This window comes from Vidua macroura, chromosome 4 (genome assembly GCF_024509145.1).
Source record: "Vidua macroura isolate BioBank_ID:100142 chromosome 4, ASM2450914v1, whole genome shotgun sequence".
NCBI classification, from domain to species: domain Eukaryota; kingdom Metazoa; phylum Chordata; class Aves; order Passeriformes; family Viduidae; genus Vidua; species Vidua macroura.
In genome coordinates, this window is record NC_071574.1 from 6,140,697 (window position 1) to 6,160,708 (window position 20,012).

At 42.8% G+C, this 20,012-nt stretch overlaps 1 protein-coding gene across 8 annotated transcripts in view; it reads left to right on the forward strand.

Moving 5' to 3' along the window:
* The window catches only part of ARHGAP24 (Rho GTPase activating protein 24), a 183,033-nt gene that overhangs the window by 122,753 nt on the left and 40,268 nt on the right, over positions 1-20,012 (forward strand). Inside the window, exon 1 of one of the 8 annotated variants that reach the window (XM_053976149.1) lies at positions 4,463-4,516. The exons of 6 other annotated variants lie outside the window; for them this stretch is intronic. In XM_053976149.1, coding sequence (XP_053832124.1) covers positions 4,483-4,516 — 34 coding nt within the window. In that variant the 5' untranslated portion in view covers positions 4,463-4,482. Of the gene's footprint in view, positions 1-4,462; positions 4,517-15,189; positions 15,261-20,012 lie in introns of those variants that run through there. One more of the 8 variants, XM_053976152.1, reaches the window with a different exon arrangement.

Genomic DNA, 20,012 nt, shown 5'->3' on the forward strand with positions numbered 1-20,012 from the left:
AGCTGGGACAAACCAGTGCATCCACGCTATCCTGGAAAACTGGAAAAGAGGTTGGGACTGGAAAGAAGCAGCAGCAGTAAGGAGCAGAGGTACTCTGTGTGCTCTTTGGTTTTGTCCTGGGCAAGTAAAAGCAGCAGCAGCTTTTAAAAGGACATTGTGTTGGTGGTGAGGTGGAAAAGTCCCTTTTTCAGAAATGTATACTACAAGTTCTCCCAGCATAAATATCACCAGATGAAGTTTGTTGTATTTTGTTTTGTTTGTTGTATTCCTTTTGAATGGGTTTGCCAGCATTGTGACCTGTAGTCTTACAAAGATGTTTATATCCCTGGAGCATATGTTGGAATCTCTTTCCAAAAGCTTGGATCTGCTGAAACTTACCTGTATTGTGGAAATTTCAACTTCAGTGAGTTCCTCAGCGTGAGCATGTGGGACCTGTGGCTATAATGCACTTCCAGCTGAGGGGCAGGGCAGTGCTTCCTGATGAGAAATTTCCACTGTGTCTGCTGTGGGTGAGCCTGTGCATATGTCATCATGTGCTCCTGACAGAAGAGAAGCCTGGTTCTGTAGTCTCCATTTTTTTAGATAGCAGAAATAGAAATTATTTTTATTTCTTAGAGAGAATTCTTTCAGTAAGTCCTACAAGAAGCAGGATTATTTATGGGTGTGTTTTTGTGTTTTTGGTTTTTTTTTTTCCAATCAAGAGTAGGAGAGGTTAAGGAAAAAGCCTCTCAACTTTCCCAAAATAAGATCAGAATTAGAACAAGTCAAGAATGTGTTAAATTTGTTCTGTAGCCATGCTCTAGCTGTTAGAGATCACAGGGGCAAAAGAATTGTGGTAGTTTGAAAAGTTGTCAGCAAACAGGAAAATTAATGTAACTCTCCTACTTCAAACAAAACACCAGCTTCTTTTGTCAGGGACTTCACAAAAATCACTGCTTTTTTAACATAAGCCTGCTATAAGACAGATTTTAATGCAGCAGGAGCAGGTATGCTCAGATTTAGAAATGGATGAGGTGAAAGAGTATTAGAGGGTAAACTGTTGTTCTTGTAAATAGACAGGAAATAACATACTGAAGTATGATAGTGTTCCAGGGTATTCTGATACACAGCTACACAGCTCTGAGGAAAAAGCTGGTAATATAACTCAAGAAAGAAATTGGGAATTATCGTGATTGTCTCTCAGAGACAATTTTCAGATGACCTGAAGGTTTATTTGTGGCACCTTCTCTTCCCAGTCCTATAGTTCAGCTGTCAACCTTTTTATCTGAATAGAGTGGTTGGTGAGATGGGAGCTGTTAGAGAGGAAGCATGGCAGAATAATCTGGAAGGGATGGCTGCACCTGTATCAGCTCTATACCAAAGGTCAGGACAGTTGCCCAAAAGCATAGCTGCAGAGGTTTGGGAAGAGGTAAAAGTGGCAGAGTAATTTGCAGGGACGGTATTTTGTATAATTTCAGCAAAATCTACAAGTCTCTTGCTGGATGGAATTAGAGCTGTAGTACTCATTCAGTGTTTGGTGGTAACTTGTTAGATCTGGATGGAAAGTACGCCTTGTTTTTAGAATTAAATTCTCAATTTTTTTCCATCGCAATTTTCAGTCTTCCTTCTGCTGGCTTTGGTATTACACTGCATGTAAGCTTTTCTGCCATCATCATTGCTACCACCGAGTTGGAAGGAACTGACTCCTCCAGTTTGTTCAGCCAGCTGTGCTCATAAAGGACTTTGATTCTAGCCCAGATGCTGAAGAAGGCAGTTCTGTTCATGGGTCAGCTCCCTCAGCACAGTAGTCTGCAGGGGAGCTTGTCCTTTGTAACTCCTTTGGTATCTTATGCTTGAGTTGTCTTATTTGGCATGTGGAGAGAGGACAGTGGCATCTCAGACCTGCCCTCTCCTTAGCGCTCCTGCCACGTCTGCATTGAGGTTACGCGGTGGGAACTCTGAAATGGGAACTGGATCAGCTGAGGCCAGTCCTTCTGGAGAAAGCAGGATCCCAAGGTGTGTAAAAGTCATGCAAGCACTGATAGCCTGAAGAGCCTGTCTTGTTGTGGTTCTGCTCTTTGTTGTGTAGTGTGGTGTAGTTCAGTTACAAGATTTAGGTCACTAGTTCTACTAGGAGCTAGAGGAGTTTCCCAAGGATAGTCTAAAGGATGGGATCTAAAAAATGTTTTGAGGCTCAACTTAAATGCTTGTGGTATTGGAGTCAAGAAGTGTTCTGCTTTGCACTAGTGTTCACAAAAATGTGTTTCTTTCTGTTTATCAGGCCTTTCAAGCCTTAGTGTTCTATAAACCACATGTCTACCAAATCCAATTATTAATGGCTCATTTTTTTCATAACTTGATAGCTCAATACAAGGAATGTATGGGATGCCTGGGACAAACGAGGTCCCTTACAGCAGCTGCACATTGTACTTTCCTGCCCTTTTCCTAGCACCTGCAGCTTTATATTCCTTAGTTTGTGCTTGTTTCACTGTGAACAGAGGCTCATATTCAGGAGCTTGCTGTTCAGCATGGCTTTCCAGGAGAAATGTGAACGTGATGAGCGTCCCTGACCTTTTTGTCCTTGGCCATAAAAATCTTTCCATTGTATGCAGCTGCATGTACAGCAGGTTGGTGTTTGCCTCCTTGGAACACGTTAGGGATTAACCTTTTGCAAAAGCAAATTGCAGACAGCAGAGAGCAATTGCAACCTGCCCACCACTGCACCCTCTCACCTCCCTCCTTCATGAGGCAGACATTTGCCTCTGGCTTGGGACTCCAAGTAAATAAAAAAATCTGTCTTGCCCCAGTGAAAGGAGAACTTTAATGAGGTTCTTGGAGACCTTTTGCACTCTGCCTTGAAATGTAAATTTACGCAGGGATGGAGATTATTTTGGAAGAGAGGGAGCAAGAAAGTGATGCCTTTGTCACAAAGATGGAGAAGGCAGCCTGGTGGCTATGTTAAAATGCCTGTGCCTTTAATTAATATTGACCGAGTCTGCTCAGAAGAGAATGCTTATATTATGTGCTGTGGCTGAGGGGATGTTGAAATACAGGCAGGAATTATCAGACAGGTTTCTTTCAGGGCTGTCATCACTGTTGTGTTTCTCTTTGGCTTTTAAATCCTTTCCCTGTTTGTTAAAAGAACAACTGACAGAACACCTTTCCTGGTGATAGCTTATTTTACAGTCTTGGGACCTAGCTTTCCCTTCCCAGCTGAAGAACTTTGGAAAAATGTAAGAGATGGATGACTGTAAGAATAACAAAGTTAAATTAGTTGAAAATAAACATTTTGCAGTATGCTAAATACTGTCTTGTGGGCTAAGACACAGTCTCCCTTCAGTGGAGATGTATGGAAGCGTTTCTGAGGAAAACAGGACTGGGTTCCTATGGGGGAGGAGGAGAAGTGAGACCAGTAGAAGCTGTTAACTGCCCAAAGGTGCTTTGGGCAGGTAAGTGCAGATAATGGGGCAGAGCAGAGGGAAAGGGGCCATGCTGCAGATCACACCTGCATTAGCTCTGGAGGTCAGATCTGAATGCTAGAATTGAAGGCCCAGGTGTTGCAATTTTGGCTTCTGTGGCTGCAGGTGACCTCCAAAGAAATGCCCCCCAAAGGAGCAGCATGATAGTGCTGGCCCCTGAGCTCAGCTAGCAAAAGGCACCGGTTTGGGATATTAAACGGTGTTTGTGATCATTTCCACCTCAGTGATTATGGCTTTGATTTTAGCTTGGCTATTAAGTATACATTGAGTTCAAAGCTGGGACAGCAGAAACATTTGTTTGCATAATGAACAGAAAGATCATTTGCAAACATTGAGGATTCAGATTAGCTTTCATGCTGGCAGGTAGTTGCTTGACCCAGGTCAAGAAACTGGGCAGCATTTCATGGGCTTCAGCCCAGACTGGCCCAGCTGGCCCAGGGAGTCAAGTTCCATCTCATTTCTTGCTGCTGGGATCCTTCTGCTAAACCAAACAACACAAACACATCTGTCTGGTTCTGTACAGCAACAGACCAGAGGAATTGCTGCTGCTCTTTATGCCTTACATTTAATTCCCCACATAATGTATTTAATTGCCCATCTTAACGGTTTGTTACTAGAATTACACAATGCCATCTTGCTTATAAAATAAGCAAAATGCCACAGTTGGCAGCTAGGTCTCAGGTAATGTGTTGGCATGATGTCAAAACGACTTGGTAGCAATCAGTGTGCCCACAAGGACACAAGGTATCAGTGTGATAATGAATGTTTAAGTGTTTACACTAGTTTTACTCCAGTCAGTAAAACAGGTGAAGATGGAGGAAAGCAGAGGAAGTGAGCAATGGAACAGGTGGTGCCTGCAGATCTGCATTCAGACTGTGGGTGCTGCCTGCAGCCACAGGGAGCTTTGGGCATTGCCCTGACCTCACAAGACCAGATCAAGTGTTTTGTCTTACTCAGGGCTTGGGTGCTCTAGTAGAAGAGGGCTGGAACACTTGCCTGATACTCTTGGTTAACTAAGAAGTACATGGAAGTGCATTTGAATTTGCCAAAGGGGTCAGGTAAAAATCATGAGTAGATTTTGTATGATGTTTTCAACAAATAACAGGTCAGGTGTTTCTCCTTTTGAAAGAACCTCATATTGCTTCTAACATTATCAAGATTGCTATTAAAATATGGCATTAAATGAACAAAATACTTTAAATATTCCTTTATGGTGTATTTTTACTGCCCTGAAATGAGCATTTGTACTTTTGTTTTACCAAGGAAGCCAAAAAGCTTGTCATTTTCAGTCAGTGAAAGGACTGTTTGGCTTCCTTTGGCCAGCATTCCACAAACTCACTTATTCACATAGCTATAAATACCTTAATATTTTCCTATCTACATGTTTTGATATATAACAGCAGCAGCTAAAGAAAATAACTGCTTTCCCAGTCTACAGTAAACTGCTGAAAGATACTCTCAGATATGTGTCTTTTCCTTTCTTTACTGAATTATATACATGTCAGAAAAAACCTGATGACAAGAAAAGTGTGTTGTCTTTGGGCCGCAGCCTGTGATGGATATACAAATAAAAAGATTTATGTGGGGATCAAAGGTATTTGTTGAGAGAGATATTTGAGAGGTATTTGTTGTTCCATAAGCAACAGCAATGAAGGCTGAGGTCCCTGAGTGCCCAGGGACAGAGCAGACTGAACCCCCTCTCTAGGTGTGGGGTGAGTTAAGGCAATACTGACTTCACATTGTCAACCTCTTCCCCAAGTAAGAACAGGTTCACTTAGAAGCAGACCTGATTTCTGTAGCTGCCTGAACCATGTTTTCCTTCTCCCTTCCTCTCTTTGCCGTGCAAATGTGTATGTGTGTGAGGAACACAGAGCTTGAGGACCTCTCCTGAAGTCTCTCCCCTTGTATTGCTTTTCTAGGCAGGGTGACTGTTTGCCCTTCTACGTCACAGCCTCATTCAGGGAACCTGTTGCGTTGTGTTGGCTGGACTGCCAATGCATTTCAAAAAATAAAAGCATCATTCTCTGGTTCCTTACCCTTCTGTGGAGGGTTAATTCACAGATCCTGGGGCAGGCTGTTGATATCAGGCTGGAGAGAGAATGAGGGAAAAGGCATGTTGGTGCTGCTAAATGAAATCAGTAGAGCAGAGGGCTTTGCTTGGGATGGAGTCATTTGTTTTCTGTTCTTTCATATTTTTCTTAGGTAAGCAGAGGTTTGTTTCCTGACTCTTCTGAAATAGCAGTTGATAGTTTAATGAAAATGAAGCAGCAGTGTTTCAGGGACAACAGAGATCTGGTGTGTTCTTCTAATCGTTGCAGCCCCAGAGGGGATGAACAGCTACCTGGGTGGGTGTAAGGCTGGCTGGGCAAGCCTTGCTGCCACACAAAGGCTTCTGTCATTGAGGCAGAGCTGTGGCTGCTTCTGGTGCATCCCTTCCTCTTGCTCCAAGAGAGCCAGGCCCAATGGCATCTGCTGAGGCTATTAGCTGCTTAAGCCCTGGCTCTGATTTCATCTTTGTGGGGTCATTAGCAACTTGGCATCTGCTAGCAGCTAGCGTCTTCACCTTCTCATAATGGGCTTTTGTTATCATTACAGTTGGGGCCTCTTGTAAAGGGGAGCTCCACATGTGCCTTACAATAAATAGCTGTGTGCCAGAGCTATTTGGAGGTAGTTGTTGTCACCCTGAGAGCTGAAAGTCTGGTCTTCTCTTCCCTGTGTGATCACAACACTTGGCTTACCAAGTGAATGTTACATGAAAAGTAGCATGGACTCAAGGCACAAAGTCCTGATTCAAACTCAGCTCCATCTAAGTGTTTCTAGGGGAAGGGGCTCAGGTGTTGCTTTCTGGTGCAGGGCAGTCACTAATGAAAGTGCTTCACTTGGGTAGTTTCTGCATTTCTGTCTCTGTGGTTTCATCTGCCTTGATGCTCTGTTGTTGTCTGGGTTGCTATGGCTGTGCCAGCATGAGGCTGGCTCCCCTGCAAGGAGTCATGAAAAGAAGTGGCTGCCTTTCTGCTCTCCTATCAAAATATGCCAGGGGTGCTCAGCAACCTTGGAAGGCCTGTGTTTATTAATAATCCATGTCTACAGCAGCCAGTTGTTCAGCACCTCTCCATGCCTGTTCACTGGGCTAGTTATGATGGCTGCTAATGCCTTTTGCAGGTGCTGAGAATAGAGCAGAGCTGCTGTTGTTCAGCAACTCTTTAGAAGTAATCCCTGTGTGAGGCAGCCTTGACTATTTAAGTTGTTTTTGGGCTCTCTGTTTAGGAGTGATGTGTCCAGTGAAACAGCAATGCTGATGGCAGGCAGCAGGCTGCCTGGTTCACTTGTGACTGCAGTATTTCCTTGGGGTATCACCAGCAACACAAGGTGCTATTAAAGCTGCTGGGTTTATGGAGAGAGTGGAACATCTGCTTCTTACAAAAGCTGTTGCCATAGCAGCTGTGTGCCTTAAGAATGGCTTCCTAATACAGTCGAGGTATTTAATGTATACCATAAGGGTTAAATGAAGTACAAAACAATCAGTTCAAGAGCCAATGTAGTTGGGCCTTGTGCTAAAGCATGAGCATAACTGGAATCAAGCCTTTAGGGCCAGCAGTCCTCAGCCAAGCATCTCCACACCCATCACAGCAGCAGGACGTAGGCATGTCACGTTCAGAACTGCCTTCTGTAAGCTGAACTTAGATGGAAGCAGAAATGGGGATGGGGAAGCCAAGACAGAGACTGGTTTGCACATTTTTCTGCTGCACTTACAGGAGAAGATGTACTCAAAGAAATGAGGCTGGAGCTGCAAATGCAAGCCACGGCATGGTTAAATTCCTGAACTGACTTTTTTTGGTTTTTAACTCTATGTCATGTATGATTGATCTCTAATTTTCTGCCTACTGGGAGAAGGAATTTCAGTTTCAACTGTGTTTTCATTCTCCTCTTGCCACTTTAGTGTGGAAAATGGTAAAATGTCATTTGTTTGTATAAATATTTTACATTCTCATTTTTCATTTGTGTTGTCTTAAACAAATCAAAATTGCTTGGGACTGTAATAGCCTCATTTTACTGAGGCACTTTTATGAATCTGTAATGAGATTCATAAAAGTGGGTAAATGAACAGAGAAGAGGGGAAATAGGAGTTTTGTCAAACTGTTGCGCATAATCCAAGTTCAGGACCAAAGATCCCAGTGGTGCTTCACTGCATTTGGAGTCCAAGGGCTGGGTGTAGTGCAGGGTTTCATTCTGACTAAAATCCTCATCAGGTTGGAAACATCATCTGTAGCTGACCAATGGGATGGAGTGCTCCTTTCTTTGTGTGCCAGCTTTGGGCTGAACACGATGAGCCCTGTCTCCTGTTAGCCCTCATTGTCTTGAACAAGACCAAACCATGCACATATTCCTAGGCCAGTTGCTTTCTTCCCCTGGTTTCTCTGCTGTAGTCAGTAGGTTTTGGAGGCCTGTCTGCAATCTTTATGACAGCACATATTTATCCAAATGCTTTAAAGCACCTGGTAGAAATTGTAGCTGCCAGTTAACATTTGTTTTCAGTGTCTTGAACATAGAAACGCTCTTCTCCTTCCTTCTTCTATCATTAATTTTAGCTGTGCAGATAAAATCTGTGGTATACAGCCCCTGTGAATAGTGCCAAAGGAGAGTTGGTGTACATGGACTATGCACTGCCTGGTGCTGGTCAAAAGCAGATAAATTGCTTTGCCACCATGGCCATTGAGTGACCTGGAGCCTGTGCCTCTGCAGCCTGTCCACTACAGCTTAGTTTGCACAGACCTCTTGCAAGTTTGGGCTGGGAGCTGTGAGATGAGGTACATTATTACATTTCCAGCCCCAGGCGCTCAGTCTTCACTCTCTTGATCTCACAATTTACCAACTGTGTGTTTTTCTCAAATATGTCAGAGTAAAGTAAATTTGTAATTCCATCTCATTTTTCTTTTGCAATTATACCGCTCAAGGTTATATGTTAGCAAGTTGAATTGCAGACACAGTGTGTTGAGTTGGAAGTATCACTGTCAATAGATACTGCAGTTACTGTGCAGTAATAACATACCTGTCACATCCAGAGGTAGGGAACCATAACAGCATGGTTTAAAGCCTTTTTCGTTGTGCTCCTTCTACAAGAACTTAGTGTGACAATTACATGAATCAAAACTGAAGCAAAGTGTCTAAGGGTGTAAAACCTGGCAGACAACTTGAAATGCCATCTTGGTGTGTTTTAACGTGTGCTTTACATGAACTGAAGGACTGGAAATATATCTGAAAGAATGAGCTCTGAATGAGCAGAAGAGGGAAGCTCCTTTTTAATAAATGATAGCAAAAAAATCTGCTTTTTTCCCTTCAGAGCTTTGGATGTTAGTGCTGTCTTCATAGCTGGATCCCTGCTGCCCTCTAGGAATTTTTAATGAAATATTGTCAGTAGTACCACCATACCTGTGTTGCAAGCTAGGGATTCCTTTATTAGTGTTCAATAATAATGTTATTGAAAATACTCCAGATTTCTACAGGGACTGCTGAATTATTGTATCTTATTTTTGTAAGACCTTCAGGAGTTCTGCAGAGCCTCTCCGTTACTGCGGTGTTCCTCAAGGCACTGGCAAAGTAAGCAGAAAGTGACTTTAAATAAATTAATAGATAAATCAGATTTTTCATACATTCAGCAACACGCAGTTTCAGATTTCCAGTAGAGAGATGGTGTGCAGCAGATCTAACAGAAATGTAATTTCCATCATTACAAAGGTGTTCTGCCCTTAGTACCCCATAGGAGGATATTTAGCATGGCATAGCATTGAACATAATGGCTCTGTATGTTATAATAAGATCTGGAGTCAAAGCAAACCCAAACTGGGAAGGAAGTTTAATTGCAAACTGGCATTCTGTAGCTCTGACAATTAGGGCCGGTATTGATGCCTCATCATCCTTCTTCCTCTCATAGGAGAGAATAAGTGATGTGACAACATTGTGTGGGATCCAGCCCCTGTTATGAAAATAGTGGATTAAGTAATTGTCTGTGGTTAATGAATGCAGCTTGGTTAGCTAGGATTAGTCCAGAGAGAAGTGCAATGAAAATGCCTAACCCTGGGCAACTGAGTATCCTGGAAGGTCCTTTTTAAAGGATTACAAATTTCACTCTAAGAAATACATTGGAATATGTTTCAGGGATAAATACTCAACAAGTTAAGAAAATGCTGTAATTAATACTTAAGAAGGGGAAGAAACTCCACCGTGGTTGATGTGAGTCTTAGAGGCACAGAGTATCAAATATAAGACTTGAGTATCCTGAATTCTCTGCCCAGAAATGGCACATGGACAGCGGAGCACAGCCTGCATGGCCCATTTCTACCTTTACATCCTGGCTTCTCAGGACAGCAGGAGACAGTGGGGGGATCACAAGGCAGAGTTTGTGTGCTGCAAAGATGAGGGATGGATCAGTTGCCTGGTCTCCAGCCCTGTTTTCTCAGGATTCATGCACTGAAATAAGCTCAATGGGTACACAGGTGCTTCTCAGCAGCAGGAGGGTTTTCTGGAGCAGGTCCTGACACAGTGTGCACGTTGAGTGGAACTGCAAGAGCTGCCTGCAGTCTTGCCTTTCATAGTTAAATTCATTTTTACAGGTGGCTGAAAACAAAAAATCTGTTCATCTTTTATGAAGATCAAATGAGAAGGACTGCAGTCTCTTCCATAAAATTGAAAATGAATGATTTTTTGAGTAATTTGTTTTGTTCTAGTATATTCAGTTGTGCATTCTTTCATGACATGATTACTGTTGATACCAGTAGTTGTTTGAGAAATAAACAGGAGTGAGATTTGCATTTTTATCATAAGTTAAAAACCAGCATGCAAAAGCCTACTATGAATATGTTTGGACAAGTTTAACCCTACTGTTCTCAGTGGAAATACTCCAAATTTGGACTTCATATTGGGGTTAGATTTGGCTGGTTACTTCTTGTGTAGTCCCATAATACATCTGTCATCCTATGCAATACAGAAGAAGTCTTGATGCAGAAACACATTTCTATTTATATGTTCTAATCAATGAAACAGTGATGTCTGAGGTGAAATAAGCAGCTTAAAGTCGAGGCGGATGGAAGCTAATACAAATCGCTGTAGTGAAATTAGGGATTTAATTTGCTATGGACTGATTTACAGGAGGGAAAATACATCACCTACCCGGAGCTGGTAAGACACATAATGGATTTATGCTTGTTGCTGCTAATGGATGTCCTGAAAACTCTGTGACTTGCTTCTGGCTCCTGCAGTCTCGAACATGAGGTTGTTAGAGAGGGAATTTATTTGTTCAGAAGCAGATTCGTTCCCAGCACTTCTCTGAGCAGCTGGGACAAATTTTTGGCAAGTCTCAAATTGAGGAAGGAGCACCCTGGGCAGCCTCTGTGAGCAGAGCATGGTGTGGGGTCTGGGTCACAGGGTCACTGCAGCCACTGACCCCGTGGCTGTGGTGAGGTCTGTGCCCCACTGGTTATCACCGTTGTTTCTGGGTAATACTTTGGGATTTCTGTCCCCAATTCCCCACGCTGCAATGTAGCATTGCTGCAGTCTCTGGTTCCTGGGGGTGTAGAATTAGTTTATTTAAACTTGAAATAACCCCATGGTATTTCACAAAGCTCAGTGGCTGTCCACCCAGACATGTTCTCTGTGCCCAGTTTTCTGTTCACAGACTTCATAAGCATCACTTGGGACCTGCCCTTCCTCTGCCTTTGAGGCTGTGGATGCTGCTACCGGGTCTCACACACTTGGCTAGTGATTTTGGAAATCTCAGGTGCTTCCTGTGTCCTCCCACTGCTGTGTTTCAGTCCTGGCTGTGTTTTCAAGGGGAGTGCAAGGACCTAGGTCTGGTTAAGGGCACAGAAACAAATCTCAGTCCACTGTTGCTGAGCAGGTACAGCCTGCCTGAGTCCTTAAGTCTGTCCTTCAGGAAGCACTGGGGTCTAAATGCCGTTTATTCCTGGTGCACAGGGAGCCAGATTCTTATCTTCTTGTGGCACATACCTGAGGCCTTTGTTCTCACAGAAGAAATTCATGCTGCTCCTGATAAGTGTGGCTCCCTCCTGTTGTGTGGCCAGTGCACCCCACCAGCCAGGGGGGAGTCAGGAGCTGTGTTGATTCCCTAGCTCAGCTTTCCTGTTGAAACTGGATCCTGAAGCTGGGAATGGAATGGAGTTTCCCACTAAGCAACTGAGCTTGAAATGCCTCCACTGCTACCCACTCAGGGAGACTTGGAGAGCTGCTGAGTCAGTTCTTTGCCATTCTTTTTAGGAGTCTGTAATTTCATTAATACCTCTCATGGAGGAGTTATGTTTTGAATTTACTTGGAATTTCTGTTGTTGTTGGAGACATTTTGTTTCTATTTTATGAATCAGATAATTGTTCACTTTGAATTTCATGCACAGACTGTTTGTGTATGGTGTGTTTACAGTATTTTCAGCACAGGATTTAGGCTGAGAACAGCTTCATGACCACATGTAATATGCAGTTCTTTCAGAAGGCAGTGTTTTTATATCAATAACCATCATATGTGCCATGAAAACTGGTGTGTCAGTAAATATCTGTTCTTGTGGTAGGCCAGTGAAAAGTCTGTGCTTACTTAATAGGGGTAAATTCTTGTTTTGCTCTCTGTAACCTCACAGACCACTCATGGAGCTTATTTTGATCAGCAGTTGAAGTAGCTCCTTCTTTTCTAAGTCGTCACAAACAATGAAATATTCACAATGAAATATTCATTAAATATCTGATTATCTTGGATCATTTGCAGATCACGTGATAGAAGAAGTATTGAAATTGTGTGTAGTAAAGGCTGTATTGCACATCACTATAGCAGCCTTTTTTTTTTCCAGTGCACTGAGCTTCTGGTAGTGCCATGGGGAAAACTGTACTGCCTATTGCAGTGTGTACATACAGGGTATGGAAAGGACAATGCATGTCTTGGGTAAATGTACCCAAGTGTCATCACCAGGTGGACAGGATGGCAATAGACTTATTCATCACACTGTCATCTGAAATTTTATGAAGCTAATTTTCTATGGTTCGGTGAGTCTTTCATAAATTTCTAATGCAATGAAGCTTCTGGGTCCTGGCATCCGCAAATGACAAAGTAAATTACTGGTTCCCAAAACCTGGCTGTGACACTTGTCTATTTCTCCAGTATCTCTTCCAGAAACAACTCTGTGAACAATTTTTGCTTTATGGAGTCCATGGGCAGGATCAGGAACTCCTCTGTATTTAAATTAACATTTCAGGGACTAAAGACAGAGGGTTTGGGTATAGAAAACATGTTTGCTTCTTTTTTAAATAAAGTGTCTCTACACTTGCCCAGGTGAGAAAATGCAGGATTTTCTTTCAGAACCTGAGCGTTCTTCCTCCCTTTCCTGAATGCAGCCTGGGAACAATTTCAGTGCGGTTTGTCCTCAGAGAGGATTTGCTTTTTAAACTGGTTGGCTCATGCAAATCCCTCAGTCTCCCTCAACTTGCTCCTTTCTACAGTAAGGATTTTTGGCTTTCACCAGATACTGTATGCACTGGGATAACTTCTTTGGATAGCATTTCATTCCTTTAAAAAAACCCAAATGCAATGCACACCAACAAAATACCCAGCAAAGACATTTTTAGATGACAGCTACATTTCAGTTCCCAGAGGTATACCATAATTCCAGAATGAAATTCCACATTCCACTCAGCTGAAGTGCTTCACCGCACCCTCTCACTGCAGAGAATATTCAACCACTATAGTTCGTGATGCAGGTGACACCAACCTGCCAGTTTCTTTCTAGCCCTTGATATTGGGGTAGGATTAGCAGTTTATCCCAAGTGTAGTCTAAAAGCATGACTCTTCTCTAATGGAATTGCATGTTGGTAGCCCAGCACTGGAATCAGACACTGAATTCTAAGGCTGGAAAGGCAAGTGACCCTAGTATCAAGATGGCATGCAGGCAGCTGATTTGAGGATGCAGCCACCACCTTTTATGAATTAACTCTTGCAAATTTACTCTTGTGAATTTACTCTTGGATTGTTTTTCTGTGTGCAGGCAAGATCTTCCTGTGTGCAGTGAAGGTACTTCTGTCTCGCCATGTTAAGTGTCCTTCCAACTAATCAGATACTCATGCTGGCAGTGAGATAAGATGTGATTTTGTTTTGACTGCCTCCAAGGTCAGAGCTGTTGTTTGCACGGCTTCAAGCAGATTTGGTAGGCTGCTGATAGCTGTGTCTGTCTTCTTTTGATGATAAGCCTCCTTTGTCCCTTGGAGGGAGGGGAGGAATGGAGAGGCCAACTGCAAAGAAGCATGTGTTTTGCAAGGCACTACAGGTGAATTCTGTGGATATCAGAGCAAAAAGCTGTGGAGCTGCCTGGAAGGTTGCTTCTGACTGAAGCTGTAGGCAGCACACAGTAGTAGTGCATTTTGAGCAGTGTTCCCCTGTCCCTGTGTGTTAAACAGCCAAGGGTCTTTGTGAGAGCTACACATCCACATTGGACATGAGCAAGGGCCAAGGTGAGCTGTTGGCAAGGTATGCAGAGCTTCCTGTGGTGTTCTGGAGTTGTGGTAAGCCATGCTGTGATGGTGGTGGGAAGTGTTGGGAGCAGCCCATCTGCTGGACAGAGCCAAGTTCAGCTGCTGACCCTGGCAAGTGACAACAGGCAGTCTGTTCCAGGCTGAGCTAGCACAGGTGACACATGTCTGTGTCCTCTGCAGTAGGGTGGGTAGCAGTAAAAGGGCTCTCTTGTGCACACCAGTGCACCTTAACTGAGCTGGGTGAGCACAGCCTGCTCTAGCATGGCTCTGAAGTGCTCTGCAGCAATGTCATGCGGTGATTTCTTTTTCAGTGCCTTTAGAGAGGGGCCACATGCATGAAAGTCAGCTGGGAATAACCATCTCCTGGAGGTGTGGGGCTGGCTTTTCCTGCAGCAGTGTCTGAGGGAAATCTAACAGTCACCAGCCTCTGACACAGCAGGTTTGGTGCCCAGCTCTGGGTTTTTCCCAGTTGTATGCTTAAATACTAACGGGAACTCAAGTGGTTCTGTTGCCATCTCTTGAGAACAGACATGCTATCTGGGAGGTTCGGTTTTGTTTGCTAGGGTCCCAGAGAAATTCAGTTTGCTTTGTAAACAAACTCTTGTTCAGAGGTTTTACTGAGGCAGCATGCAGCTGCTTCCATAGGCTTGAAGCCTTATTTTAAAGCTTAGCAAAAGCAAATAAATTGACATGTTGGTCAGACATGCCTGTGTTGCAGCTGCCCCACACCAGCAGACAGCAAGGTGGAATATTTCATTCAGGCTTGTATGTATACAGAATTTGCTGAATTGCTGAGGCTAATGTGACCATAGCACATTGGGATGTGCAGTGGCAGTATGCTGGTGTGTAGGTGGTAGCGTGGTACCTTTTACAGTGAGGTGGCACATTATTTTTATAGAAATTTTATATGTATTTTTATAACTGGCCCAGTTACCTGATGAGCAGATCTCTTCCTGAGCTGGTGTGTTTTATGGAGCTGTAAGGGAAGCTTTCTGTGCTGCTGTCAGGAGGGGATTGCTGGAAGGAGATACTCCTCTCCAGTTTCAGGATGGTACCTCTCTCTTCACTCTCTTGATGGAATATGAGTGGGCTGTGTGCATCTCTTGGTCCTTCTGTGAGATGTGGGGTTTTGTCATGTCATAGGAGGTTGAATGAAGCTATTCCATGTGTGCTGCAGTTGGTTGTTAGATTTTAATCTGCTTTCAGCCTGGGAAAAGTAATACACTAGCAAAGTTAAAGGAAGGGAATATTGCAAATGGTTGGGTTTATAGGATAACTGAGGTAAACAGAGCAAAGCCAGTTTTTATTGTTGGCTGGCTGTTCACATGTAGGTATCTGGAGGGTTGATTCATTCTGGAGTGGTTGGAGAATCCCAGGTGCTTTAGATATCTGGAGCCTAAACAAAGTGTCTAAGTCCTGCTGTCACCCACCCCTCCCTTAGCATTTCCAGATGTGTGTCCTTGTCCAGTAAAGCCTCCTTGGAGCTGAAACTTGCATCCCCATTATCCCATTCTCAGAGGTCACTCCTGAGATCCTATCTTAGCACAAACACAGTCTTTTGTGGCCTCTCTCCACAAGTAATAACCTCGCGTTTTATGAGTTACTTCTTCAGATCTATGAGGTCCGGAGAATTAATCACATTAAAAAAAAAAAGACAAAAAAATGCTGGCTGTACCTTGTATGGTAAGAAGGCCTCTCTTCTAATCATGGAAATACCATTCCCCATGTTAGCTAAGAGTTTCATTTTTTCCTGAGCACTTGGGCTTCAGGAGCATCATGTGGTAGGAGACTTTTTCTTACTTATGGCAATCTTTGCTTTGGAAGCCTCCAGTTTTGATGTCTGGGTGAATGTGTCAGGATTTCACCCCCCAAACAGAGATCCATTCCTGTGCAGATAAACACCTTCATTTCATTACTGCATACTGGAGCAGAGCTGTTGGATGTTATACCAGAGTCCTGCTGAGAAGCAGTTACTAAAAGAATTAACCTTTCAGTGACCCAGCCTCTGTGGCAACAAATCTGTCTCCCAGACCTAGGAGTGTGATGTATATTTTAGTACAGTCATGGAAGTTGCCCTAGAAGGTCAAGAGCAGAGATCTGTGAGCTTAGTTACATGGCTAAGCAAAATCTATTTTAGGGAGAAAAGCTATTAAACTGCAGAAATCTTATTAGCAGTCCTAAATGGTAGACTCTGCCATTAGTTTCTTGAATTGCAATCTTGGTATGTTTGAGTTCTTGAGATTTATTTGAGGCATTCTTCTGAGAATTGTGCCTACATGGTAGGAATGCATAGTGACGTTTAGTTTAATAAATTGATTCATTACCTCTAGATTTGTTTACCACTCTAATTGTATCATTATATTTCCACTATCGTTTTGAATTAACTTACACTGTCCCCTCAGATCGTGCTGCCACTTTCATTTTCTCTTCCAAGGGATGTTGTCTCCTTTATAATTATTTTATCAGCATTTAAACAGTGGTTTATGCCAGAATAATAAGCAGAGTAAGGCAGAAGCATTGTCCCCATTTAGAGTATCTGAAGGTCAGAAAAATGGCACAACTTCCCCGAGATTTCAGAGTAAGTAGCAAAGAGCTCTGTGACTGTGGAAAACAGGTTTTGCTCTTCTGTCCTGTGGCTGATTATTGGAATATTCACATGGCAATTCAGGCCTACCCAACATAACTACTACAGCAGCTGAGTACTGGGGAAAAGGACAACCTGGCCACTGGGGCACAGGACTGAATCTGTGAGCCTTTGGGACTGTGTTAATCCATTTGTTGATCTGTCAGTGTCCTCCCAGCTGGAACAGAAGTTATTTCTGTAAGTAGTCCAGGCCCCTAAGAAGGAAGGCTCATGGATTACTGCTGCCAGATGCCTTTCATGGCATTGATAGTTAATCCTTCATTAGAAGAGAAATCATCATGTTCTTTTATGTAAATGAAGTTTATTTACTCTGTGCATATCAGTTAGAGAACAGATGAATCTGAATGTCGAAAGGGCCATTTCCCCACTCAGTCTCTATCCAAGGGCTAAAACCTAATTCACTGGGAGTGACTCTGCATGAGAAGTGAGTCTAGTCAGATGCTGTAAAGAGAGAAATCACAGCAGAAAATGCTCTCCCCTGCCACAGCAGACTCAGGCAAGAGCTCCATCCTACAACCCATGAGTGCTGCATTTCTCAGAGCCTGAGTAGCCTGAATACAGGAATGACTTTTCCTTAAGTGTTGTCCCTGAAGTGCCACATGGGTGTACCCAGGTGAGGTTTTGCTTGGCTCACTCAGGTGTGACTTAGCAGCCTGGCCACAGCCAGCACAACTCTCATTACAACCTGGTTCTTGTATTATGGACCCTGCTTCCCAGGTGGGGATTTTTAACCTGATTTGAGTCACTTCTTCTCTTAGTCATGTCACTTCTTTCTCCGTCTGTGGGTACTGTAGCAGCTCCAGGTGGAGAAATGTGGCTTTTTTGTCTTTTTTTAGCAGGGTGTCCTTTGGTCATTCAGTTCAGTTTTCATGCCATTAATTTCAAACAACCCTTTTCTGCTCAAAAAAATCCCTAGCTACTGGGCTGCCAAGGATAAGGACCTTTCAGTGCTGTGTACTCACAGAATATTTTGCAATGCTAGGCATCAGCTGATGTTGTATTTAATATGTAAGGAACATGATGAGATTAACTAGATGTGACCATCTGTCAATCTGCAGAAATTAAGTTGTAGTAAGTTTTAGTCTCTTTCCCTGTTTAACTAGCCATAATCAACTCGAATTTTTCTTTTTGTAAGATTCTATTATGGAATGAAAGGTTCTGTGAATTTTATGCTTTCAACTTCAAAATGTAGCATGTGTGATGGAAAGTGTATTCCTGTTCAGTTTGTGATCAATAAGTGTTTTTACAGTAGAATAATCACAGGAGGCAACACAGAGAACAGAGTTCCAGGGAATTTGCTTAAATCCTTGAACATTCAAAGTGACTTTGTATCCAATTTACTTTCTTGACAGTTTGGAAAGTGACAGGGCAAGTACGTTTGCAAAGGATCACAGAGGTATTTTGAAGAGGAATTCTTTGAAAGGAAGTGAAATTTGCTGTGCAGGCACCAACACATGGTTGGGTCTCATCTAAGCATCGTCTTTCAAGTATTTTCCTTTGCTCTCCTTCATTTTTCATTTTGAAAACCTAAGCAGATGCTGGTACCTAGGAAAGCACTTCTGTATCCCCCAGTACTGGCTGAGCAGCCCTTCAGAGAAGGGTTTGATGAGACTGGCTGCACTCCATGTCTGTGGAGAAACATGGGGCCCCCCAATCCACAGCCATTCCTATAGACTAAGGCTGTTCTAAGGCTGCTGTATGCCTGTTGTTGCCTTTTGGGCAAGGTGGAATTAGAACTGGAATTCAGCTCTGTGTGATTGCATAAAACAGCAGCAAACTAACTAACAGCAGCCATTCCTTCATTTCTGGAGAGGAAACTTCAAGGGGGAAGTGGTTTTGGACGGGGGCCTAATTGCTTTGTGTCTGATAGATTGACCACGAAATTTGAGGTGGTGGCACATGGGAAAAGCAACTCCCAGCAACTTGCAGTAATGTGGGGGACTTCTCTTTGCCTGGCAGCAAGATAAAATACTTGAAGAAATAAAGTGCTGTGTCAGGCTTACCTAGGATTTCTGCTCAGCTCTTGGGAGTGCAACTGTGCCTCTAGTGGGGCTGTGCCACCTAATACCATCCTGTTTTTAGGGCAGTCTCCCTCTCTCTCCATGCTGAGTGCCTGCGTACACTCCAGAGGGACTCAGCAGTTCAGCTTAGATAAGTATCAGAGTCTGTGTCCCTGTCAGAGGACTTAATGTTGGAAACCTTACAAGAGCTGGTTCTCACCCAGATTTTGTGATAATCGCCAGTTCTAGCTGTGCCACTGATACTGAGAGTCTTTCTAAGGTACCAGAGTCACCTTTCCAACAAACCACTCAGGATTTGGCAACTTTCATGTACAACATGATATGAGATCCTACAGTTCTCTCTATATTTTGAATAGGTGATGAATCTTGGTGATGCATTTGGTAATCTTACTGGCAAATATTTCTCTCTTATTGACTTATATCTTAACATACTTTTTTTTTTTTTTTTTTTTTTTTTTTTTTTTTTTTTTTTTTTGTTGTTCCTGTTCTTTTAAAATATCTTCTGCCATATATGCGGTGTGGTTTAGGGACAGTTGCTTGCTATGTCCATGCTCAGCACACTTAACAAAAAAATACCTTCCATGTAGAAATAACATCCTCAATGAATGGTAGCCTGTCAGTGAATGAATTACCTTTCTTTTGAATGTTTAAACTTAGTCTAATCATAAGGCAGAATTTTAAAGAATCTGCCATACCTTGGCATTCAACAGTTTTGTAGATTCTAACATAGCTAGAGAAACTTGTTAAACTTCTATACAAAGAGTGAAATCTCTTTGTATAACTCCTAGCTAATATTAGCATGCTCTTCTGTTGTTCTGTGAGGACATCAGAAAGTTGTAGCAGCTTCTGTAGAGTGGCCTCAGTTTACAGCAGACGTGGTGGTTATGAGCAGTAAACTTTTCAAAGCAGAGCTGATCATAGTTAAATTCCTGTCTCCTCTTTTATCAGTAGTAGGTATTTATATGTCATTGTTAGGTCCTTATCCTAAGCTTATAACTTCCTCTGGGTTAAGGCTCTGTGTTTCATGAGAGGGCAGTGATTACCTGGAGGATAGATGCTGTCTTCAATATTAGCTAATGTCTGCTGAGTGGGTGGCTTTGTTGATTAATGGATTGTTGTCGTCCACGTTGTCAGTGATGGATTTTCTGTTGCCTTCCCATTATCAGACTTGGAATCCCTTCGCTGATGCACAGAAATTTGCCAATAATTGTGTACCAAAATCAGAAATGGCTGCTGGTAACCTCGCAGGTTTGTCATGCAGTCATGACTTTACTATAAGAAGTCCTTGTTTCTTTCCTACCAGAAAAATCAAGCATCTTGGATAACTTTTTCTGCTTAATTGCAGATTACTTCATAGATTTACTGGTA